This window comes from Saccopteryx bilineata, chromosome 6 (assembly GCF_036850765.1).
Source record: "Saccopteryx bilineata isolate mSacBil1 chromosome 6, mSacBil1_pri_phased_curated, whole genome shotgun sequence".
Classification (NCBI taxonomy): Eukaryota; Metazoa; Chordata; class Mammalia; order Chiroptera; family Emballonuridae; genus Saccopteryx; species Saccopteryx bilineata.
The window spans coordinates 155,822,182-155,849,433 of record NC_089495.1 but is presented as its reverse complement, the minus strand read 5'-3'; the positions used below and the strand labels follow the sequence as shown (position 1 = coordinate 155,849,433).

The following is a 27,252-nucleotide window of genomic DNA, read 5'->3' as shown; positions in this document are numbered from 1 at the left end:
AAACAGGTTGGTCCCAGGAGAGAGAGAAGAACTCCAAAAAGATATTAGAAATGGAACAAAAATAAGGTTTTGAAACTTATTTGATGATTTTCAGAAATGCCATATTTTGAGCACTGTACTGAATTGTTTTTTCTTTTGATTAGCAGTTTTTCCTCCCTGTTTTAAATACTGGCTCCTCCTCTTGGCTGCAAGGCGTAGCCGAAAGGCAGGTGTTTGAAAGAACATATCCTCATTCAGTGTCTCCAGCATAGCAGGTCCACATTATAGGTACCCTATACTCTATAATAAGCAGAAAGCACTTCTTTGAATTTTATTTTCTCAAATCTGGCTTTCAAATTTTCATTTTCTTATACATTATTTCCAGAAAACCAGCAGCTAGTTCATTTGTGTCCAAGTGCAGGCATGAGTCGCTGAAGGTAAAAATGTTCCTGGCCCCTGATGTCTTAAAAGCAGACACAAAAGCATAAAAACCATCTGCTCTCTTATCCATGGATAGTCATCTAGGTTGGCAGACCTCAGAGGCATTTCGAACAAGCTCGCTCTAAAAACTCAAAGGTGCCAAAAATTTTTTTCTTTTGCCTGTATTTCTTTTTTCTGATAACTTTTCTTGATTCATATAAAATTTGATTCACATCTTAAACTATACAAATGTGCTGGGTATAAAGGTGATACTTTGCTATATCTTTTCTGGAGGTTGCATTTACTATTTTAATTTCAATTAGATATTTGCTATTTTTCCCAAGAATATAATCAATGATTCCGTTTTTGCGAAGTGTCTCCTCCTTCAACTGCGTTCACTAGGAACACAGCCTCTTCACAGGCCCCTTAATCTGATATCTATTGAATATTTCACTTGTAGTTAAATATGTACTTGTAATAAGTTCTATTGATTTTGGGGGGTAGGTGGAGGATTTAAACTGTTTTTTTGGACATATTTATATTTATTGATAAAATGAAAGGGATTTCTGTGTCATGAATAATCAACAGGATGAAATACACTTGGATAAACCTCACAGAAGAAAGTACAGATTTCTAGCTTTTCGGAACTCCTAGGTAGTTCAGAGACCAGCAGCTGAAAGAGGCCTGGCCAGGGAATGTTATCTCGGGGTGAAGCCCGTCAGTATCATTGCTTTCTTAGCCCCAGAAATTCTGTCAAGTGCCTCCATAGGAACAGTTCAGAGAAAGGCTATGGTAACTGGCCGCATAAAAATGTGGAGAGAAAGGGGAGAGGGGAGTGGAAGGTACATCTGCAGGGAGAAGGACTTGTGGATGCTGAAGAAGTTAAATTGCTTGTTTTCTCTGCATATGTGTTGCCATATCATTTTAAAAAGTGCTTCCTAAAAGGAACTCTACTTTTATTGCTTTATACAGCCCACATGAAAGTGGTCACTAGGCTTGGGTTAATTTGCTGTGAACACCTGAATGACCATGACAGCTCCAGCAGGGTACTGGCCCTGGGCTCGCGGTGAGTGGCCCATTCTCACAGAGCCCAGGGCCAGCAGGAGGGGCAGAGGAGTACCAGCAACCACCAGGTCATGTGCCCCCGTGTCAGCAGAGGGTCAGAGGACAGCAGTGGAGCTTAGGATGGGGTGTAACCAGTCTTGGGAGGCTGGATAGGCTGAGCAGTCTTCCTAGGGGCGGACACATCTACGAAGAGACCAGGAGGATCAGCAGGAGCTAGACAGGGGAAGAGGCAAAAGCTGGGGATGACAGCAAGCTTGTCACAGGTGAGAGTAAAGGTGAGTTACGTGTGGACTTAGGGGATGAGTTGAGAAAAGGCGAGAGCGGCTGTGCAGCTGGAGACCTGGAAGCCGTGGCAGAGCTTCAGGGCTGCCTCCTCAGGTCCCTGGGGACCCAGTGAAGTGACCCATCACTCTGGGTGCGGTCAGAGGGGTGGGAGGGGCAACCCCGGGGCCAGGAGCTTGATCAGAATCTGACAGAGCCGCTATGTCCCTACACCAGGGAAAGGGCGTGGGGGGGGGCGGGGAGGGGGGGTGCACAGACAAGGGTGACTCAAAGTGAGGGCGAGGACCAGGTGACTGGCACTCCGTGGAGGTGACAGAGAGCAGGAAGGCAGGCCAAGGCCTAGGGTTCTGGTCCGGTCAAATGGCGAACACTGCCACTGACTGGGAACTCAGGAGCAGAAGCAGGTATAAGACAGTTCAAATAACTTCAGTTTTGTACATGGTGTGTTGCAGGTTTCTGGAGGGCATGTCAAGATCTGTGTAGATATCTGGGAAACTTCCAGAAAGATCTGGGATGCAGTAAGACCTGGGAGGTCTGGGCTAGAGATAGAGTTGCCAGCTCTCAAAATATAGGTGGGTGAGATTACCTACAGGAGGTCACCAAACCCTACGGGAACAGGAAGCTAGAACAGTCCCCTGGGGGAACAACAGGGCTCAAGGGCAAGACAGACAGAAGAGGCCGAGACTGTGGCTAGGAGGGGCTGCCCTCCCCTGACTCAGTGATACAGGGCAGCCAAGCAGGTCAAGATGGAGTGTCCAGCGGATCTGGTACCCAGGATGCCCCTGTCCACCCCAAGAGCAGTTTCCATGGAGTCCTGACAGGGCCAGAAGTCAGACTGTAAATAAAAACAAGTAGGAATGGAGAAGAGACAGTAGCTAGAAGAGGCTGAGAGAGGTTTATTTAATGTGGGTCATGCTTGAATATATCTCAAACCCTTATCAGATAAGGTATTTTAACAGTTACGTATATGAAGAAGTTAAGTAGAAGACACTATTCTAAATGCTTTTCAAGCATTAACTCATTAAATCTTATAGCAATTCCCGGAAGTTTTGTTATTACTTCCATGTTTTGAAATGAAGAAACTGAAGCACAGAGAGGTTAAGTAACTTGTTTAAGGTCTGTGGTTTCTAAATGAGGGAGCCAGGACTTGAACCCAGGTAGTCTAGTTCCAGAATCCAGCTTATGAAGCACTCTACTTCTTTAATGCCACACATGGAAGATAAAGTAAAGGGATATCATGAGCCTTAGAACAGTGATTTTCAACCTTTTTTGAGCCGCAGCACATTTTTTACATTTACAAAATCCTGGGGCACGCAACCTACCAAAATGACACTCTAACTGTTAGAATTTATTTAAAGTTTAAATAAATTACATTTATTAAAAAAAGTTAAATAAAAAAGGATAACCCCCTCATATATACAGTCCCATGTAACATCCCTCATATATACAGTCCCACGTAACATCCCCTTATAAATATAGTCCCACGTAACATCCTCTCATATACAGTCCCATGTAACCTCATATATACAGTCCCATGTAACCCCTCATATATACAGTCCCATGTATCCCCTCATATATACAGTCCCGCTAATAGATACTGGAGCTTTCATCAAGGTTGTGAGTTCAAATCAATTTGGCAAATACTCTCTCTATATAGAGACTGGACAAAATCAATTTTAGAAAATGTTGGGTACTTGTGTAACATCATAAGTCCTCAGAGCATCTCTACTGTCAGATTGAGAAGTTTGCTTTCTAGGTAAGGATTCTGATAAATACTAGAGTTCTCCCTGAGGTTGTGGGTTCAAATCCCATGGTCAGCTGGGTGCAGGGGCCTTGGTTCTGTCTGTTTTGATGGTGTATATACAGATTTGAGCTCTTTAATAAGATGACCCTTCAGGAGGCCATATACAATATAGATAACATTGTGATGTATTGTGATGCATTGTATATCACCCTCTGCAGGGGCCTCTTTTAAAAAGAAAAAGGTCAAATATCTATATACACCATCAGGATAGACATAACCAGCTGAGGCTGAGGCTTCATTTAGTGGTGGCAACATTTACATCCAGTCCTGACCAGGATTAGAAATCGGGACTATGGGGAGGAGTAGCAGCCGCGGCCACACAATGACAAGTGTGCGGCAGCCTGAGCGGGGACCTTCCTGGGTGTGGATGAGAGGCTGCCTACTATTGGTTCATCGCTAGTGGTCGAGATGAATCCTAGAAGGTGATTGGTTAGTGAGTGTTCCCTGTGCCTCCACTCTTCCTGTCGCTGATAACTGGAGGGATTGTGAGGGGAATGTTTATGTTCAGATGGAGGCGGCTGGTGGCGGGCTGGATAAATAGCCTCTGCAGGCCAAATCCGGCTCGCGGACCATAGTTTGGGGACCCATGTTTAATTTCCCCACGGCACACCTGACCATGTCTCACGGCACACTAGTGTGCTGCAGCACACTGGTTGAAAAACACTGCCTTAGAACAATGAAACAGTGGCAACATTTTTAAAAAACCTGCATTTCATATAACACTTCATAGTTTGGCAATGGTTGAGAAATTACTCAAAATAACAGAGCTGCCATTTCTAGTCCGCAGTGGTAGTGCCCTTTCAAAGATAAACAATGCTGCTGTTTTGACCCCTATTTTTTCATAGAAATAAAGTCATCTGAACCAAATATATTCTCAGAATAATTGGTTTCCTCTTGGAAAACAAAGTCCTCCGTCTTCTCACAAATCAATCTTGGCACAAGTGCTTCTGCTGAACTTCCCCATCTTGGGGCTGGGTCCTCATCTATCTATACCACTTCCTTCCTTTGAAATGCTCTCTAAATTAGGTCAAGTGTTTAGAAAGTTGCTTTTCAAATCATGACCTCTTTGCTAAATTGGCCTTCAATATTTTGTTTCCAAGGATAAGAAGTGATCATCACCATCATCATCATCATCATCATCATCATCATCATCATCATCAAATCAGAGTAAGCAACAAAGTCAACTACTGAAGGAAACACTTCTTAAAAGTCCAAATGAAAAATGGCTCCGCTGAGCCCCTCTCTAGAAGCCAAGGGAAATTCTGTTTGAGTCACAAGGAGCCAGGAAAGACTGTGGTAGCTCACACACAGTCTAAAGTAAAACTAGTATTTCCATTTTCATGTGTGTTTGAATACATGAAGGAATGTGAGGGGAAGACGTGACTTGGAAGTCTTGGGTTCGAGGCTTGATGCTGCCAATAGCTACACAAAAAGGACCGTGCATTTGAACTCCAGGGGGTTGGGGATTTTATCTGTGAAATGGGAGACAAGGCTGGGGAGAATGAGAGATCAGTGGACCTAATTCTCTGAGATTCTTTTCAGATTTAAGATTCTATTAATCAATGGAATAACATGGGACTATGACTTCAGATGGTAGAAAATGAAACAGGTCACGTGAATCCACTATATTTAACACTCTGCTCATTAACCTTTGTTAAAAATAAAGGGTGGGGCCCTGAGGCCTGGTGTGCAGAAGTCCCGGGTTCGATTCCCGGCCAGGGCACACAGGAGAAGCGCCCATCTGCTTCTCCACCCCTCTCCCTCTCCTTCCTCTCTGTCTCTCTCTTCCCCTCCTGCAGCCGAGGCTCCACTGGAACAAAGATGGACTGGGTACTGGGGATGGTTCCTCAGCCTCTGCCCCAGGTGCTAGAGTGGCTCTGGTTGTGACAGAGCGATGCCCCGGAGGGGAAGAGCATCGCCCCCTGGTGGGCAGAGCGTTGCCCCCTGGTGGGCGTGCCGGGTGGATCCTGGTCGGGTGTATGCGGGAGTCTGTCTGACTGTCTCTCCCCATTTCCAGCTTCAGAAAAATAGAGAAAAAATAAAAAAAATAAAGGGTGGATGGTTGGATGGGTGAGAACATGATGCCTGAGAACACAGAGATGGTGAGCTTGAGTGGAAAATTGCCTTCAAGGAGAGAAATCAGAATAAAAACCCAGGAAACGTGACCCAGGAACTCCTAGATTAGATGTTATTTAGAGTGAGCAGAGCTCAGTATCAGTTTTATGAAAAGGAATGCGGTCAAGTAAAATGGCAGACTTGCTAGCAAGGTTGAAACAGGGGTCACAGCAAAGTTGACCACATGGAAGCATATGCACTGTGTGGGCCGGAAGGGACTTCAGATAAGTATCCATCTCTGTCCTCTTCAAACGAACTTTTCTACCTCGTATTTACTCTAATACCATACAGCGTGTTTAAAGACAAATAAACGCGCAGCAGGTGGAGAACGCAAACCACCTTGTGCTGTGAACAGTGAGCCTGTTTTTCCCCTGAACTGTGGTGGCGCAGCGGACAGTGTCAGCCTGGAGCACCGAGGTCACCAGGTGGAAACCCTGGGCTTGCCCTGTCAAGCCACTGATGAGAAGCAACTATGAGCTGATACTTCCCACTACCCCACCAAAAATCAATAAATAAAATCTTAAAAACAAACAAACAAATAAACAAACAAACCAATGAGCGTGTTCTAACAGAAGCCCAGACTGTCTCTGTATCCATTCACGGTGGACAGGAGCTTACAAGGAGGCACCGCGTACTACATACCCAAGAAAAAACCAGGCCAAACCTGGAGACGTTGTACATAAGGGCATGCAGATAATGATTTAAAAAATAAAATGAAACTAGATAGCCAGCTTGGAAGATAGAGAAGTAAATATATCTCTCTGAGGCATACTAATATTTGCTAAAATATGAAATAATTAGTTTTTAAGCCACAATGAAAGAAAGACTACTGACAAAAATGATTCACGGCACAAAAGCTGGCAGACCAGTCGGGTCTGGGCGGTACCGGAAGACGAGCTGACAGGGAAGAACCCGAGAGGAACCCAGTTCTCTGGATGAGAAGATGCAGGCTAGCACCACTTTTGAATTTGGAATGAATCTGCCACCAGGAATGGCAAGAATATAAGACAAAAAGAGCAGTCGGGAAGAAAAGCAAAAAAATAATGCTTATTTCTAAGAATGCTGCTGCTTTGTTTCATGAACTAGTCTATTTGTTTTGGCTCCAAGTGAACTCAAGAATGTTTTCTGCATATTTTACAGTGTAGTTTATAGACATCAAAGGAACAATCTCTCCTTTCATCATTATTTACACATAAAAATAATGCAATTTGTGATGCGTGTAAGATGTTACCTCTTAAAAAGCTCTCGAGTCTAATTTATTAATTGCTTGAGATTTAAAGTTAAACAAGGGCGAGATGCAAATCATATGTTACTCTGAAATATTTTACCACCAAATCTTGTTTTATTAATGAGATGTTGAGCAGCCATATGAATATTTATTTAGGTGGTTAGAGGGCTTTATGAAGAATCCTGGAGCAAGTGACAGAGACATAAAAGCAAATGGTTCTATCTCTCTTGAAAGAAATGGGGGCTGTTTCTTTGTTTTTAATTCCACTTTTTCCTCTGTGCTTCCAACATTAAAGCATTCCTGTAACCCACCAACCACCCCAGATCTCATTTGCTCCAAATCTTCCGTTTCAGCTGCTACTACTGCTGCTCTGATGGCAACAGCCTCCTCCTGACAGCTCTGGAAGCAACGTTCTGGTCTCTCCTGATGGCCTGACAGGCAGCACTGCACTGTTTCCTCCCAGTTACATACATCTGGGAAGCACAGTACATGTACAGAACCAGGTTCCTTTTTATTAATTTATTGATTTTGATTTAGTTCCTTAGAGCCTGTGTAAAGCTGTGTAGATGAATTCTCTCATTATGTATTTCCTCATGTAACAACTCCCCTAAAAATAAGACTACATAAAGGAAAGTGCAACAAGCCAGGCCCATCTTAAAACTTTTCCATGCTTTATAAGGCACATTTATGCAGAATCGGTTATGATAATACAACTGTTTATTCATAGCTCCCCTTTCTCTCTCACTCACAATGTACAATAACTATTGAAAAACAAACATGTATGTATGTACAGATATACATGCATGCTATCTTTTATTGGAAAAGCATACACACACACAAACACACATGCATACATACATTCCATGTCTTCTTTTAGAGATACAATCTCAACCTATGCATCATTATATAAGATACAGTCAGAAATAGTTATGAAGTCAGGTGTTAAACTTCTGTAGCAACCAAGATGATCTGAAACCAAGTCTACCAACAGGCCGTCTTGCTCTGGGGCTCTGCCTCCCGTCTCAGCCCAGCGCTACCCCTCCCCTTGCCTTCCCCTCGGCCTCTCCAGCTGCCCTCCCGGCTGCCTGTCCCCTGCCCCGCCCTGCAGACCTCGGAGCTCCATTGCCCAGGCTCCTAAACGACCCTCTAGACCTCCTTTCCCTTTCCCCCTCCAGATACCACTTCCTGGTCCTTGTAGTGCGATGAGCTCACCTAATTGTTGGGAAGAAAAGTTCATTAGAGTGTGAGTAACTCCAAGTAGTGGAATATGTTAACACACCAAGGATGCCTGCATCTTAAAAGAGGAATTTGCTAACCCAAAGGCTTCCACATTTAACTGCAGGTGTGTGTGTGTGTGTGTGTGTGTGTGTGTGTGTGCGTGTGTGTGTGTATATGAATCCCTACTTCGTTTAAGTGCAAGGTTGGTGCTGATGTGCTTAAAGCTTCCTTAAGAAAAAACCATCCACAGACATAAAATTTAGAATTTTACAACTACAGAGTTTCATCATCAACCACGTCTTTAGTTTTGGGGGCCCAGTACCGTGGGGTGCCATGCAGAAAGCAGAAGTATGAGACATAAAACTTGAAGAGAACCACTAAGGTCCCCAGGGACTGGGGCCATCAGAACTCCTCATGGAGGAGGTAGGCAGAACCTGCACTGGCCTTGCTGGGAAGTGATGGTCTGAGGGGTGAGCAGGAGGTCACAGTGGGACGGAGGAGCACAGCCTGAGTGAAGGAGCGACACTGCAGGAGGACAGACTACTGGGAGCAGGGATGCAGGTAGTGGCAAGACCAGAAAGAATGCCTGACCTAATGGACCTAATGGACCGTGTCCACTGAAGAACTCTGGGAAGTCCCAATGGGCTGTAAAAGGCCAGGCGGAAGAGCTTGACCTTGACGTTATGAGCAACCCTCAAAATTCAATTAGTGTGTGACACTGTAAGAAATTAAAATATCATCACAAGACATACGATGAAAAATATCAAAAGTCCTATTTCCTCCCCAAATAACCAGTCACCCCGTGTGAGACCCACGCAGGCGATCTAAATGCATGTCACACTACCTCCATTTCACTTACTGCGTACTGGCAATCTGTTTCATTTTCACACAGAGATCTATGTTATTCTTTGAAAACACCCCTATCACACTTCATTGTGTGAATGTACCATAATTCAGTTTCTTCCCTATCTTTTTGCTCAGAAAGATGTTGTATATCCTTGCCAGCATATCAGTTCCTGTTATTGGAACTGCTGGGTCAAAGGTTATATGCATGTAATATGGCAGTAGAGACCCCCACAGTGCCCTCCAAAGACGCTGCCCCCATGCATACATTCAGCAATGGTGCATCATTGGGCAGTTTTTCAAATGAAAAATTTATGCCCACCACGTGGTAGCCAGGCCCTTCAAAACTTGGGAGTTTGATCTATATTGCTTTAATTATGAATGAGAAGAAGCACACTTTTTACGTTTGCTGGGTATGACTTTTTGCTTGTGAATTCCGTGTTCATATTCTTTGCTCTCTTTGTCCACTGGCTTGTTAGTCTTTTCCTATTGATTTCCAGGCACTCTTTGAGGCAGGCAAGCCAGTGATTTAAGATTTCCCTGGCAGAGAGAGTACTTCACACTGGACTGGAGCTGAGAGACTTTTGGCAGGGCCATCCGCTGAGAGGAGGCTGTTTTCAATCAACTGCAAGTTGAGCAGGGCTCTGAATAGGGTCAGATCAGAGGAATAAGAAATACATTCCTGGACACTGGTGGATTTGAGATAAACTGGGATGAAGGAAAGAAAGGACAAAGATGAGCCCAAAGTTTCTAACAGGAAACAGAAAGACTGGGGGTAACCCCGAAAGGCCACAAAGAAGAGCCAATTTGGAAAGGAAGAAGACAGTTCAACGTTGTAGTTCTTGAGTCTGAAATAGGACTGAATCCTCCCAAAGAAGGTGATTTATAGGCAGTGTGAGATATAAGAACCAAACGGAGATCAGGCTAAGGCTTCTGGGAGTCCTCTCTATAAAGTGACAGCTGAAGTCACAGAGGAGATGAGCTCACTGTGGAAGGGAAAAGGAGAAGCCAAGCCCAGGACGCAGCCTGGAGGAACACCCACGAGGAGGTAGACACCAGCAGAGGAGACGAGTATCATATGAACCAGGAGGTGTGTGAGCTTCTAAAGAGGCTGGCAAACTATGGCCAACAGGCCTAATTTGGAACCTAGCCTGTTTTGTAAATAAGGTTTTATTGAACCACAGCCACGCCCACTTGTTGACAGATAATCGAAGGCTGTTTTCAAGAACTGAGTAATTGCCACAGAGACTGCATGGCCTGCAAGGTCTAAAATATTAACTATCCGGCCCTTTATCAGAAAAAGTTTACTTAACCCCATGCCAGAAGGAAAATTGTTGGTCAAAACAGTCAAATGCTGCGTGGAGTAAGAGAATATAGTAATTAGAAGTGGGAAAACAGCACTGAGTTGAAAGAAAAGGTACTAGATTACTTCACAAACTTTCTGTATTATATTGGTATTGGAGAAGGGACTTGAAGGGAATATTTGGAAGAGCTGAATCCTAGACACATCAGAAAAAGCAGAGCAAGTGATTGGTCGGTACCTAGAAAGACTAGCAAGAGGGACATTGGAGTACCTTTACGTGGAGAAGGGTGAGTGTCACCACGACCATGGGCACAGGAGCTGAAAGTCAGTTTCATCCAGGAAGTGGGGGAAAGGGAACTGCTATAGCAGTGGTAAACTGACAAATGTTTGATGAATGGCTCTCAGAAGATCCTTGCAGCAGTGTGTACCCACTTCCAGGCGCGCACCCCAGCGGCCAGGGCTCCTGACCACGTGACAGGTGTGCATTCAAGACAGCCCAGGCTGGGCCCGCACTCCTGCTGGGTGTTGCAGTCACAGTGCGGAAACTAGGAGATGGAGTATAGGAAGACCAGAGCAAAAGACTGAATTCTTTAGGGATAAATCCTGAAAAGCAACAGACAATAGCATGAGAGTTCAATGGAAGAGTCATAAACTCCAGCATTGACAAATGGTGAAAGAGAGAGGCTGTCAAGAGTCCCCAGAGACTGTGCAGAAACCCAGAGAGAGTGGGAAAACTGCCAACCGAATCAAAAAATCACAAAATAGTTAATAAGTACATTAAATCATTATCAAGTCTTTTAATAACTAGGATTCTATATAACTCAGTGTTTCTGAATACACATATATGCAAATATATAATTATGTGTAAATACACATATGTATATACATATTAATCATTCAGTAATTTTGGTTGTTGAGGCTTACAATTATATATTTCAGTGTTCATTCTGTTCATCATACTGACTTTGAAATGGTTTCTTATAGAGTTCAGAATCATTAAACATTCAAATATTTCCAAATAATAATTTAATAATTTTTTTAAATACTAAAAATCTAAATGATGCCTATGTATTCCAATATTTGATTAACCAAAGCAACGCATATTTTGAATCATGCAATAATAATATGAACCACGTAAAGTCCCTTAGTGACTTCTAAAGAGTAAACTTCACCCAGCCATTGGTGAAAGAGAATGTTTCCACCTGGGACCTTTCAATCACTCCTCGGTCATTCATGCATTCACTCATCAAACCCTAATAAGTCCTTGGTATATACAAGGCAATGTTCCAGAGGCTAAAAATATTTTTCACAGTGCCTGAAGGATTTTGTCCACTGAACAATTAAACTTCAACTAGTTTTTAAATAAAATAAGAATTTTCCAGAGAGTAGAACTGGAGGAAAGGTAAAATAATTGGTTCATTTCTTCTCTGCTCACTTATTGTTTTTGCTTCTCCCTGCTCGAGGAAGCAGGGTCACAATTCACTGCCGCACTGCACCCACACTTATCTTCCAGAGCATTCTTTCAGGAAAGTGGCACTTACGCTTGAAGCTACAATGACTGAATGGCTCAGTCTTCCTCTCGGAGGGAGCGGGCAAGCCTTCCTGGGTGGGATGGAAAATACATTTCTATTCTTAGCATTATTAATTCTAATTCAGAAGGGCACAAAGAAAATGCCACTTCCCTCTGCGCCCTTTGGATGTGCATGCAGGGGAGACAAGAATTAAAAAATGAACGGGTCCCACACAAAGCCAGTTGATGCCAGGACTGCGATTTCTTTCTGTTTTCTCAATGCTACTAAAACCCCACAATGAGGTTTGTAATTTTATTCTTTGCAAAATGGATTCCTGTCAGCTTTTAGCACAGCGAGAATTGCCCAATCTTATGAAATATTCTTTGTCCCCCCGCAAGCCCTTCTGGTAACACAGACCAGATTTCTAGATGTCCTACCGGCAGCCGACCTTTCCTTGTGAACTCCAGTCAGTGGCCAAGGGAGAGAAGCTTCAATGCTTTAAAACCTCTTTTCTATGCCTGCGAGCAAAAATTTGACAACATTTCTCCTTGATATGAAATCTCTGCCTGGACATCTGGCTTCACAGTGAGGAACTTTCAATACAGTCGCTTCAAAGAAGGGGCTTAGCCCTGGCGGTACTTGGAGCCAGGGTGCTGCAGCTCCTATAGAGCTGCTCCCAGCGGCGTCTCCGCCAGCTCTGCGCGTCCAGAGGGCAGTGCTAACGACATTCAGACAGCATGGCTTTGGTGTACAAACTTCTGGGGACCTTCCCCCGAGGAGCACAGGAGGTATGCTCTCGAATAACATATACAAGGTAGAGGGTATTCTGTTAGATGCTGCCTAACCAGGCCCCATATCTCACTGTGACCCCAAGCTCTGAGTTATTTTTGCATATCTGTTTCACCAGCACAAAAAACTACATCCCGATAATCAAGTGACATTATTAATTTTCAACGCCTTGACTTATGAGGGGGCATCACTCCTTTGTTCAGCATATTCCTAGCACTTCCACTGAGCCGAATGCTACAGTCAGTCTGGATCTCAGGAAGCTCTCAGTCCAGCTGGTGAGAAGGAGAACTCACTGACCCCCAGTCACGACCTCTGTCCGCAGTCCTGCGATCTGAAACTCCTCTGAGGACTACGAGTAATTTTTGAAAGGTTGCAATTAACTTGTGAGAAAACAAAACCTGACTGGTGTCATAACGGTGTTTGCAGTCTCTATTTGTCCCATTTATCGGGAACATTCACGCGTTTCACTGCATTTGTGTGTTTGGGCACTCAGTGTTGTCCCAGAACTCACTGGGGACAAAGCACGAGCACTGTGTCCCTCCATCCCCTTTAGAACCTGTGGGTTCTGATCTACAAACACATGCAGCCTCAGGATAAGGGGCCGTGGACCAGCATTACAGTGCAGTGAAACTCTACTAGGGGAATGATCAAGGCCAGCATAAGCCTCTCACTCGGACATAGGGAAGGGGACGTTTAAATCTTAAAGGGAAAGGGCTCTCCGCAGAGTTCCCGGGATTATGGAGCTGGCTGAGCACTGAGGACTGATGAGGGAAGAGAAGAGCGGTGTCTAGACAAGTGGTTCTCAGAGTTTTTAGTCCCTGGACCCCTTTACACTCTTAGAAATTAAGAACTCCAAAGAGATTTTATTTACGTACTTACACCTATTGATATTTATGACATTAAAACTAAGAAATATTAGGATATATTATTTATGAATTTACTTTAAAATAATAGTAAAAACCCCATTATGTGTGAACAGAGATATATTTTTCAATAAAAATAACTATTTTCCAAAGCACATCAATTAGTGAGAAGAATGTTTTATATTTTTGCCAATCATTTTAATGCGTGGCTTAATAAAAGGCAACTGAATTCTAAGGTCTGCTCTGCATTTAGTCTCTTACAAGATGTTGCTTTGGCTGAAGTATAGGAGATAATCTAGGTTCACACAGATAAGTAATTGGAAAAGGAAGGAGTATTTCAGTAGCCTTCTCAGATAATTGTGAATATTCCTTGTGACTATATCAAACCTTGACAAGTGGTAGTTTTTTAAAAGTTAGTTGCAATGTGGAATCAAAAACTCTATCAGTGAAGTCTGCATACTGTTATGATCTCTTCTGTACTTTTTTTTTTTTTTTTTTTTTTTTTTTTGAAGCTAGAAACGGGGAGAGACAGTCAGACAGACTCCCACATACGCCCGACCGGGATCCACCCGGCACGCCCACCAGGGACAACGCTCTGCCCACCAGGGGGCGATGCTCTGCCCCTCCGGGGTGTCGCTCTGCTGTGACCAGAGCCACTCCAGCGTCTGGGGCAGAGGCCAAGGAGCCATACCCAGCGCCCGGGCCATCTTTGCTCCAATGGAGCCTTGGCTGCAGGAGGGGAAGAGAGAGACAGAGAGGAAGGAGGGGGTGGGGGTGGAGAAGCAAATGGGCGCTTCTCCTATGTGCCCTGGCCGGGAATCAAACCCGGGTCCCCCGCACGCTAGGCCGACGCTCTACCGCTGAGCCAACCGGCCAGGGCCTCTTCTGTACTTTGAATGAATCTTCTGCCCATGCGTGATTTTTGTAACATCAGGTCATTTGGAAAACACTGGTTCAGTGTATAATATAAACCTTCCCAATACTGATACACTTCATTATAGTCTTACCCATTTCTTCCCATTCACACCCTTAGTAATACCACTGATCTCATCAGAAATGCCTTCAAGTTTTGGGAAGCTGTCAAGCTTACAATGATGGCACAAGTTTTCCAAATTTCTAATTTCTGCTTGAACACTCAAGTTTTATCATTAGCAACAATAGAATCAGTTGTTATCCTTGAAATATCAGGCTCAATGCCTTCATTTCCAGGAAGACTTATGCCAGATCCCCAAATCTGAATCAGAATAGTGTCCCTGTCAACCAATCTTTCCAAGGGACTCGAGTTCAGCCCACAAACACACGCAGCACCCCGCTTCAGTGTGACGCCATCCCACGTCAGGATGCAGCAAGGGGCTTTGTGAGTACTTCCCACTAAAGTGGAAAAGATATGTTCTCAAGGCTGAGATTTAATCAAATACACTTATCACTTCCCTTTCCTGAAAGCACGACGGCATGGTGGTAAGGAAAGCAACAGCTAGTCGGATTTCCTATCGATGCCTTGTCATGTGCTAGGACACCTGCAGTTTTACCCACCGTTGCTTTTTACCGTCAGTGCAAAGGAGAAAACAGTGAAAAAGGCAAGTGACAACTTGGTGTCATCATGAAAATAATTTTGACACCTGAAAAGGTGTCAGAGACCCACAGAAGTCTGAGGACAACACCTTGACTGCCGCTGGTTCAGATCATAAACTGTTCCGTACGCTATGCTGACAAGCATAGCCTACCCTCTGGCCCATGAGAAGCCAGTGATGAATTTTAAGTAGCAAATCATATGCTCATATTTATTTTAGAAGGGTCACTTCATCAACAGAGCAACTGACAGTGATTCTTCATAGGAGGCGTAGCAACAGGCAAAGGCCAAGATGATGAAGGTCTAAGAAGGCAGGAACTAGTGACTGGGAACTGGGGTATGAGTTTGGAGATATTTAGGCATTATTTCTAAGAACTGAGTTAAGAGAGGTGATGGAGGGAAAGAATCATTCAAGGGAACTTCCAGAATCATGACCTGAGTGATGGGTTGATGATGGAGGTACTTAACTCAGATAACCAATACAAAAAGAGTGAGAGGTTGGGGGTAAGGGAGGAGTGGGAGGAACACACATTCCGTTGACGACATGTCAGGACTAAGGAGCCTCTGGACTATCCAAGTGAAAATGGGCAACAGTCCTCAGAACTATGACTGAGAGCTCAGAACAAGCGTCTGGGTGGAGGGGAAGACTCAAAATTCATTTACTGAACACTTCCACGAGGGAATGACAGCGTCTAAGGGTAGTGCAGTGCACACAGAGGAAGCAGAAGAGACCAGGAGGAATACCAATATTCAGTGCTGGAGGAGGAAGAGCCCACGGGGATGGGAAAGAGGGTTTCAAGATGCCGGTGAGGTGGGCAGGGGCTGCCGCGGGGCGCGGGGAGTTTCAGAGACTTCCTGTGGCTGATGAAACCCAGTGATTACTTTCCTGTCCTGAGTATTCCCAGTGTCTCACCAGAGGGGGCATGCCCCTTCCCTGCCCACTGGCCTGAGTGGGAATGGGACTGAGGCTGCAAAGCTTGGCCTCTGCTCACCCTCTCCTACGCCGGCTTCGCCCTAAGGGGAGCTCAGACTGCTGCGCATCCACGGAGACTGCGGGCAGGTGCAGAGGCTGAAGCTGACCCACAGCCTGGAGCCAAACCCACCTCACATCCAGTCTGCGTCCAAGCCACCCCTGGGATCTGCAGGCACGTTGTAAGAAACATTAATGCTTGGGCTTATAAGTCACTAAGTTTGGGGAATTGTTTCTTATGGAGCATTATTGTGGTAATAGCTGACCAACATCAGTTTCTTGTTAAATGTTATAAAGGAATCAAAGAGCAAAATGCTATGATTTTGCTGACCTTGAAAAAAATATCAGTACAATTTTGATTCATTCACTCTGAAAGGCTACTGTGTTGGCTGTTGTCATTTTTTAATTTGAGAATCTTAGAGAAAAGAGGACAGTGACTCGAAACAGTCAGGTATTGCATGTTTTAGAATTCTTGCAGCACACCAGTTATAAATCACTGCTCTAAAGAATTACTTTAGGCCCTGGCCGGGTTACTCAATGGATAGCACATACAAGAAATAATCAATGAGTGCACAACTAAATAGAACAAAGTGAAATGATGAGCAGATGCTTCTCTTTCTTTCTCTTCCCTTTTTTCTTTCTCTCTCCCTTCCTCTTTCTCTCAAATCAATGGGAAAAATTAAAAAAAAAAAAGAATGACTTTATCCATGGACATATAACTTGAGCTCTGGAGAGTAGCAGATTCATTCTCCACTTCTAGTCTCGACAGTTACTCAGCTTTGCATCCACTCAGAAAGTGGCGTGAAGCACCTTTCACAGTTAGCATGCACACTGTTCTATCTATCTATCTATCTATCTATCTATCTATCTTTTTTTTTTTTTTTTTTTTGTATTTTTCTGAAGTTGGAGACGGGGAGGCAGTCAGACTCCCATATGCGCCCAACCGGGATCCACCCAGCCCATCTGGGGCACTACTGTTGCAACCAGAGCCATTCCAGTGCCTGAGGCAGAGGCCATAGAGCCACCCCCAGCGCCCAGGGCCCCGGGCCAACTTTGCTCCAATGGAGCCCTGGCTGCAGGAGGGGAAGAGAGAAACAGAGAGGAAGGAGAGGGGAAGGGGTGGAGAAGCAGATGGGTGCCCCTCTGTGTGCCCTGGCCGGGAATCAAACCCAGGACTCCTGCATGCCAGGCCGACACTCTACCACTGAGCCAACCGGCCAGGGCCTATCTATTTATTTTTATTAAGTGCGAGGCAAGGAGGCAGGGAGTCAGAACAACAGACTCCTGCATGCGCCCCAGCCAGGATCCACCCAGCAAGCCCCCTATGGGGTGATGCTCTGTCCATCTGGGGTTGCTGCTCCATTGCTCTGAACGGAGCTATTTCAGTGCCTGAGACGAGGCCATGGAGGACCTCTACGTCCAGGGCCAAATCAAACTATTTGAATCATGGCTGTGGGAGGGGGAAACAGAGAGAGAGAGAGAAAGAGAGAGAGAGAGAGGGAGAGAAAGAGAGAGAGAGAGAAGGGAGAGAGGTGGACAAGATGGTCACCTCTCCTGTGTGTCCTGACCAGGGATCGAACCCAGGACTTCCACATGCCAGGCCAATGCTCTACTGTCAAGCCAACTGGCCAGGGCCCATGCACACTATTTTATACAGAACTATTTAATACTAATAATTACAAGTAGTAATATGTAATGTTACAAAATACTAGGCACACATGAGCTTATTTTAATATAAGTGCAGAATATATATAATATATAATATATATTCAGAAAACCAAATACAAAGCTTCATGGTGACTGTCTCTGAGTGTCTGTGCCTATCTATGCATCTGTATGTGCAAGACACTCAAATACAATTAGAGTGTCCATCTCAAATAACTGTTGCAAATATGCTTTTTTTTTTTTTTGTATTTTTCCAAAGTTAGAAGTGTGGAGGCAGTCAGACAGACTTCCGCATGCGCCTGACTGCGATCCACCCAGCATGCCCACCAGGGGGCGATGCTCGGCCCATCTGGGGCGTTGTTCCACTGCAGCTGGAGCCATTCTAGCGCCTGAGGTGGAGGCCATAGAGCCATCCTCAGCGCCTGGGCCAACTTTGCTCCAATGGAGCCTTGGCTGCGGGAGGGGAAGAGAGAGAGAGAGAAGAAGGAGAAGGGGAAGGGTGGAGAAGCAGATGGGTGCTTCTCCTGTGTGCCCTGACCAGGAATCGAACCTGGGACTTTCACACGCCAGGCTGATGCTCTACCACTAAGCCAACTGGCCAGGGCCACAAATGTTCTATTATCATTCAGGCCAACATAAAAGCAGGGTGAGGCTATCCAGGTTCATTTATGCACACTGTCACTAACTCACTTTTAGAGACAGAATGTGGAGACTGAGGTATGGCATGATATAGTTAATGGCTGAGGCTTTCAAGCCAGAAAGACTGACTGAACTTGGCTCTGCCAGTTGTTAGCAGTATGACCTTGGGCTGAAACCTTAGAACCTCAATCTTTTGATTTGTAAGATAGAGACGAGAGAACTACCCTTTCTGTAAAAATTATTGTAAGGCTTAAATGAGATAATGGAACATGAGATGAATGAAAATATTTGGCAGAGAGCCTGGTACATAGTACATATTGAGTAAATATCAGCTATTATTCCTATTATATTTATATAATATAGCCTAAAAAAACACACCACAGTGCAAATGAATTATCTTGGGTAGGTTACTAAAAAACAAAAACATCATTCACTTTATACATAATCTAAGTGAGTTAAGCAATACTAAACAATATCTTATCTATAGTATATTTTCAGTTATTTTTGGGTAACTATGTTTTGGAGGTTGAACATATCTCTTTTAAATTTAGTCTTTCTGATAATTTTAAAATTAGGATTAGAATGTTTTCCTCTTCATTGCAGCACCGTTCACAGTGGCCAAGACATGGAAACAACCAAAAAGCCCCTCAATAGAAGACTGGATAAAGAAGATGTGGCACATATACACTATGGAATACTACTCAGCCATAAGAAATGATGACATCAGATCATTTACAGCAAAATGGTGGGATCTTGATAACATTATACGGAGTGAAATAAGTAAATCAGAAAAAAACAAGAACTACATGATTCCATACATTGGTGGAACATAAAAACAAGACTAAGAGACATGGACAAGAGTGTGGTGGTTACCAGGGGTGGGGGGAGGGAGGATGCAGGAGGGAGGGAGGGAGAGAGTTAGGGGGAGGGGGAGGGGCACAGAGAAAACTAGATAGAGGGTGACGGAGGACAATCTGACTCTGGGCAAGGGGTATGCAACATAATTTAATGACAAGATAACCTAGACATGTTTTCTTTGAATATATGTACCCTGATTTATTAATGTCATCCCATTAACATTAATAAAAATTTATTTAAAAAAAAAAGAATGTTTTCCTCTTTCAACAGGTAATGGATTAAAACTACAAAAACAAATAATTAAAAATAGGCTATTATATTAATTACATTTCTTTCAAGATTTTTAAAAGCTTTAAGAAATCATACTAAAAGCTATGTTATTATGAAGTAAGTTGAAGTTTTCCCTTTTTGTTTATATTGGGATTCAGTTACTTATTTAAAATTTGGAAATCACCTACCACTTGGTATTTGGACATCACTGGGAAAGAAATTCACTTAAAATGAAAGTTTTATATAACTACGAGAATTTAAACAAAGTATTCAACTCAGTTCACGCGAAGCACAATAGTTATACAGATCAATGAATACTTTCCGTGCATTTAAAAATGAAAAGAGCTCCAAATATTTCTTTAAATTACCAGAATATGAAAAGGAAATATATTTTTTCCCCTCATATCACATATAGAAGGAAAGAAAAAGCTCACAGATGGAAATCTATAGGGAAAATCTCATTAATAAAGAAATAATCCTTTCCTCCACTATAGTGAGGAGGCTGGATGCAATGGCCTCCAAGGTTTTGTCCTTATTTTAAGGTTTTTTATTCTACGCAGTGTTGCCCAGATTTAAAGGGGACACATGTATCAATGACAGCAGCTTGCATTAACACTAGCGTTTCCATAATTTACTTAAATTGCCTACAACAGGCTATAGAAAGCAAGATGGGGGTTCGGCAGAAAAGGGCCATGATAAACCTAAATGTGGCTTTTCTTTTTCTTTGCTTTGCATGATGACTCTACATGCTGTAAGCATTGCTATAACAAAGTGAAATTACTGAAAAATAATCTTTTGCTGGAAATTCTTTAACACACTTTTGTTCTCTTTTAAATCTTATTTATAAAGGTTTCCAGATGCTTATCCTCACAGATTAAATACCACGTGAGGTAGATGCTTACAGTGACATTCTCTGCCATAAAGCCAAGACAAAACCACTTTGAGATCTAACTGCCATCAGGGTCCAGGGAATTTTTTGTTGCTGTCATTTTCTGAAGCCATTTGGAACAACCTAGGTTCTCAGCAGCAACATGTGTACCCTGTACAATGTCAAAGCACATCAAATAGTTGGCATCCCAAACCTCCAACAGGTTATTTCTCATTATGCGAATACAGAACGAAAGGATGTGGGCAAAGACTAGAATGTAATTGGAAGCTGACTTCGGAATTTTTTAGCCAGCAGTCCCGGGCTAAAAGAGTCATTCTAATTTCAAGAGACAGTTCCAAAGAGGTTCTTAAGACAGAGGACCGGGTATTTTCTCAAATATTTGTTCAATGTGAATGGACTGGGCTTGCCAAAAATGACTTTTTATGCTGGCATGTGATTTCTTAGAGGGAAGTGGGCCTGAGTCACTGGCTACATCAAAGGTTGAGGCCAGTGAATGGAATTACTGCAGGCTGTGTGAACAAGCCAGATACCTGCATTCATCTGCCCACTGCTGGGACTTCAGCCCTCCTTTTAATTACACTGAAGCAGCTGGTGCCACTGGTTACTGAAGTCTTCTGATTACCTTGATTGCTCGGTCATTATCTCTAATCAGCTGCTTCTTCTCATCTTCAAACTTCTGTCTAACATCCTGCAGCCGCCTTTCGGCAGCGAGCTGCTGGCGGCTGCTCTCTTCTTTCAGAGAGGAAATGGCTGTCTGGAGCTCCGCTATGGTCTAAAATGAAAACAGCATGCTATCATTCCACATTCTTCAGCGAGAGGCATCTATTTCATATGCATTTATGCTTAACAAAGGAATGGGTTTGGCAAAACTATTTTGAAAACTATTTCCAATTAACATATCACACACTATAACACATGAAATTCCACCCAATAAAAAATTGTAATAAAACTGTGAATGGTGAACAACTGCTGAACCAAATATATTTGGAAGACATTTCCACGATAACATTCCACAATATTTACTCATCAACAGAAAGAACATCTGTGATTGCAAAAATATGAAATGCGTCAGATTTTATTTTACTGAGAAATAAGACTTATTAGAATGAAAAAAGCTATCCTGCCTTTCCTAATACTTTGAAGTGTAACAGCCAAAGAAAATAGTGAACAGAGTTCATTCTTCCTAGTTACCTAGTTCCTCACGTCAATTTTTGGGTATTCATTGATGTGTGTGTGCCGTGCTAAGCACTTGAAGTTCCTATGAAGGCAAGCATGATTATCATCCATCATTTATTTATTAATGGAGAAACAGTGGCACAAAAAGAGGTCATATATTTTACATTGTTGAAGATGACATCCAACCAAAGGGACAGGCAGGATTCGAACCACTCAGTCAGATCAACTGCTGTATTAACTGGTTTCTCAAACTAGCCTACTGTGAATACCGTTTTGGTATTGAAGAGACGTTCATGATGACATAGTTCCGCATAGGCTGCTTTCTTCCTCAGTGCTAATATGTATATCCATGAAAGTTCATTCTGGTCCAAATTGTGTCATTTCAGACACTCCTGGTGCACTATCTACACTTGAGATGTGGTTCTCTCTATGACTGGGTTCCCTCCCAGGTCTCAAAGTCATTGTCTGACAAGAGACCTTCGGTAAATGGGCTGATGGAGAGCACTCGCTTCCTTTGGTTTGGATGTATCCACTTCCTTTCAAATTCAATAGTGATGACTTTTTAAAAGCAGGAAATGGTGGTTTCTTTTAATAAAAGAAAGAACCATAGTCCTGATTTAGAATTCTGTTGGTTCTCTGGGAGGGCTGGTTGATGAGAAACATTAGATAAGTTAGTTCTCTTCCTGGAGACTCCGTTTTTCCAGCTACTATTCAATGACAAACCAAGATCACAGCATTATAAGGCAATAAAAAAAAATGTCTGGAGTCTCCCAGAAGCCAAGTCTGATAGCAATATTAGTTGTTACTACTGATAGAAATAATAGCACATTTACAATAAAATATGAGGCATTTATGCTTTTTAAAGGGAGCTAACTTACTGTAACAAAGTTTAACATTTGGCATTTATAAATAATCAAATACTAAGACAACTGTGAAATAAATGAAAAAATACATAATAGGAGTATGGTCATATTTGAAAATGTAAACTTGAACTTCTGCTATGAGTGACAGAATTAATTTATTTACTGAGAATTAAAATGTTTTTGCGCACGCACGTGTATGTGTGTGTGTGTGTTTTAATTTTGATTAAATGTTTCCATTCTGGCATCAACTCCATCAATTTCCATAGCACTTCTATGAAACAAGGAAGGTTAAAATTTTATAGTAATGCCAAAAACTGAGGCACAGAATAATCAGCTCACTCACAGTCCCAGAGCCAAAGGAGCCAGAGATAAGGACGAGTCAGATTCTCTTAGCCCAACATGAAATTTAGGATTGGTATTTTATAAGAACATGGGGCCAAACAGCAAAAATAACTTACTCTTTTAATGACAACTGCAGTGTCTCAAGTTGAATAAAATACAACTTTGTAGAAGTGGTGAGTTTAATTCTGTAATGTGTTCACTGTGTGTTTGTGGTGCGTGTGTATGTGTGTGGTGTGTTAGTTTTTTGCAATGTTATCACATGTGCAGATTCATACATCCATCATCATAGTCATGCAGGGCATTTTTAAAGTACAAAGTAATTTCACTTCTTAAAAGACTTGTAAGTTTTAGGTTAGCTTTATAAGTGACTGAAGATAAGAATATCTTGGGGTTCTTCAAATGAGCACAAGGGCATGAAAGAGGGATCTCTCATTTTCAGAAGATTTATGACAACAGTCCATCAAAAAGAAATTAATGGAGGTTTTAGAAGGAACTACTAGCAAAGTCCAGGATGTTCTGAGGAAAGCATGCTTGCTTTTGTGTGGAAAATGAAACCTTACATTCTTTGGGGGTATAATGAGATTTTGGGGGGGATAATGAGACTACCTTTGGAAAGTTAATTTAAAGCTTCTTTAGATGGTAGAGAGGAGAGTGTCAAAAGATTTCAGGTAAAATACCTTGAGTAAACAGATAAATTAGTTGATAGGTAAATTGAATATAAAGACAAGCCTAAAATATCGATAATTTTTATAAACCGATTTAAGATTTATTTTAAGACAGAAATAATCATACTAAATAGATTAATATGCTTTAGGTAAGGAACAAAATTTACTGGTTGTAGATCTAGAGTACAAGAAAATAGACTTTTTTTTTTTTTTTTGCATTTTTCTGAAGCTGGAAACAGGAAGAGACAGTCAGACAGACTCCCGCATGCGCCCAACCGGGATCCACCCGGCACACCCACCATGGGGCGACGCTCTGCCCACCAGGGGGCAATGCTCTGCCCATCCTGGGCTTCGCCATGTTGCGACCAGAGCTACTCTAGCGCCTGAGGCAGAGGCCACAGAGCCATCCCCAGCGCCCGGGCCATCTTTGCTCCAATGGAGCTTTGGCTGCGGGAGGGGAAGAGAGAGACAGAGAGGAAGGCGCGGCGGAGGGGTGGAAAAGCAAATGGGCGCTTCTCCTGTGTGCCCTGGCCGGGAATCGAACCCGGGTCCTCCGCACGCTAGGCCAACACTCTACTGCTGAGCCAACCGGCCAGGGCCGAAAATAGACTATTTTCCCCTTAGCTCAGTGTATGTGACAGGCACTTAAAGAATATTGAAGTAGTGAAATTATAATTATGGTCAGTTAACAAAATAATTACCTGAAATAGTATATTGAGAGAATCAAGCCTTTCATTAAATAAAAATGTAAAAAGTTTCTGACAAAAATTAAAACTGATCTATATGATCATAATCAAACCCCACCAGTTTTGGTTGAGTCCTAATTATAAACCATAGACTAAAATGGCACCATTCAACTAAATATGTGCCCTGTATTACCTTCAGACAAAGAAATAAATTAGAACATTTCCATATGACTACTGTGTGTGTGTGTGTGTGTGTGTGTGTGTGTGTGTGACAAAGACAGAGAGGGACAGATAGGCAAGAAGGGAGAGAGATGAGAAGCATCAATTCTTCGTTGCGGCATCTTAGTTGTTCATTGATTGCTATAGCAGAACAAGTGACCCCTTGCTCAAGCCAGCAACATTGGGCTCAAGCCAGCAACCATGGGGTCATGTTTATGATTCCATGCTCAAGTCAGTGACCACACAGTCAAGCTAATGAGCCTGCGCTCAAGCTTGATGAGTCCACACTCAAGCCAGCGACCTTGGGGTTTTGAACCTAGGTCTTCTGCGTTCCAGTCCGACACTCTATCCATTGCACCACTGCCTGGTCAGGCTCCATATGAGTATTAAAAGTTAGTATTGTGGAAATCAAAAGGAGATAAATTTGGTACTGATACTGTAAGCAACCTATTCCATAAAAGCTATAATCACTAGTAATTACTGTTAAGCAATTAATATTTTGCATAAATGTTAGTGGCCTTATTAGGTCTTAAAAATAACAGGATTCTAAATAGAGGTTAAAATCTTTTCTTTAACTTGTTCTATTGTTTTTCAGATCATAGTACAGTATGAGATGTTTATAAAGCTCTACTTTAAAATACAGTAGACAAGACAAGGCATACTTGGTTAGGTTCAATGAACATAGAAGACCCTCATAAAATACATGGAAGAGTGGCTCCTTGACTACCTTTGCACTCTGGGTTGTCACCCTGGAGAGTGACGTGAGGCAGGCTGGAGGTGTGTGAGACACGTGGAATATGTCCGGGCACTGATCCGTATCAGGATGTGGGACTGACTGTGGGGCAGTGGGGAGGCCGGCCCCTGTCGGAGGGGGGGCTGTCGGCATTCCAGCTTCAGTCCCCACAACCACGCACACCCTGAAGATGGCCATGTCTTTCTTTGACCAGTGGCCACCAAAGAAGTCAGATGAGTGGGAAAAACCACGTTAAAATAGGAAAGGCACAGTTAATATGTAATATTAAAATAAAAGAATAAATATGTGATTCAGATAGAGTGATACTTGGGAGTGTGCCCAGAGATGACGGGAACATTGCCATCTTGGTGAACATTGAGACTCCCAGAGGGGCACAGTGCTGAGAGTGCCAAGGGTTTGAGGTACATGGTTGATTAGGTCCTAAAAGCTTGATACAATCTTAAAGATTAAGTAACTTCCTTTAAGGGAGGAAAATATTTAAAATATTTTCCAAATTTAACCGATGATCTCTTGAGTACCAACACATTCATTACTAATGCACTCATCGTATTACTTTCTTTTTTTCTTTTTTGGAAAGGTTGTTAAAAACTTAATAAACAGTTAGGCAACTTGGCTCTTGGCATTCTCCTCAGCTTAGATACTGAATTAGAGAATCCAGTAAACTAAAACTGGAAAACAGAAAAAGTCAATCCAAGGTTCTGTTTCTTTAATGTGTATTTTTAGATCATGTTTCTGTAAACTGACTGAACTGTCAACCAGTGTTTCACATGTTCAGAGGTGGGCAAACAACTATCAGGGCAAGGTTGTCATCACAGCTTTTATGAGAAGGATGGACTAGCTTTCATTGTGTTATTAGAGCCTTTCTAGATTTTTCTTTTGGTGTTGCACTGTCCTTTCATTTATAAAATGTTGGTTATAGGACATGATAGTTGTTACTAATTGGCGTTTCCTGCTCCTCCTCTTCTTTCTCCTTCATGTCTTTATTTGGAAAATATATAGTAACCCAAATATAGCTCTCCAAATTTGGGAAGAAGGTTTATATTAATTCTTAAACACCCAAAAATACATTAATAGAAAATAATTTTTTTCCTTTGTATTGAGTTTATTGGGGTGACACTGGGTAACAAAGCATACAGGTTTCAGGTGCCCACAACACATCACCCACAACACATCACCTGTACACCGTACTGTATGTTCACCACTCCAAGAAAAATAATTTTTTGCTTTTCCATACCTTTTCATTCTTTGCTCCCTCCTTTCCTTTCTCTATTGCAATTTTACCACATTTCCCCATGTATGAGACTCACCCTTTTGCGAAAAATTTGGGGTCTAAAAACTGAGTGTGTTTTATACAGTGGTTGCAAATTTTTTTACTTGCATTTCCTGCTTTCTCACGCTTGTTTTTGCACTTATTGTTGAAGACAGTGGCTCATCATCAGACACAGATGAGGACAAGCTAATGGATGGGAGTTTGACAGTGATGAGGAGTTGTATGAATTTTATGATGAATAAAACTTTAGTTCAATAACTTAATGTAATCTATTTTTTTTCCAAATTTTGGCCCCAAATTAAGGTGCATCTTATACATGGGAGTGTCTTATACATGGGAAAATATGGTAATACTCCTTTTGTAAGAGCTGACAGGTACCAAACTCTTTACTAGGCACTAAGCTCTATACTAAGCACTTTTTTGGCACTGCTACTTAATATCTAAAACACTGCTATGAGGTAAGTATTACTCCCCCACTTTCTGAATGAGGGAACTGAATTCCAGGGAGGGCAGGTAACTCGCTCAAGGTCACAGAAGGGGAAGGGCTGGCACTCACATGCCAGTCAGCTGTACTCTACAGCTTAGGCTTTGCTTCGCACTAGCTTACATTTAATTCGCTTTAATATGAACTAATCAGGCTTCTTCACACATTCCTTTAGATAAACTTAAGCACTGCTGTTTATACTCTCGTTATTGAAGCAATTTTGTCAGCTATCTTACATCTCACTTCCGGTCTGCCTCCCCCACTTAACACCAAGCAGAAGAGGCAGGATGTAAGGGCACACTAGCTGGGTATTCTTCATGTTTCCGTTTAAACTTTAACTTCTGGAGTAATCAGAGTTTTTTTTATTATAAGAGTGTTTTATTCAGTGGATTACAAAAGGATATTCTCCATTTTCCTTCCTCAAGAAAGGTCTGGAATAATGGCAGACAAAAAAATCATCATCTTTCTAAATAAACACAAATGACTCCTCGTTTGAAGGCCTTTTGATATCC

At 42.5% G+C, this 27,252-nt stretch overlaps 1 protein-coding gene across 4 annotated transcripts in view; it reads right to left on the bottom strand.

Moving 5' to 3' along the window:
• CEP112 (centrosomal protein 112) overlaps positions 1-27,252 on the bottom strand; it is a 471,596-nt gene that overhangs the window by 77,469 nt on the left and 366,875 nt on the right. For 3 of the 4 annotated variants that reach the window (XM_066235884.1, XM_066235887.1, XM_066235885.1), the window contains exon 23: positions 20,904-21,053. The exons of the other annotated variant lie outside the window; for it this stretch is intronic. In XM_066235884.1, coding sequence (XP_066091981.1) covers positions 20,904-21,053 — 150 coding nt within the window. The remainder of the gene's footprint in view (positions 1-20,903; positions 21,054-27,252) is intronic. 4 annotated transcript variants of the gene reach the window in all.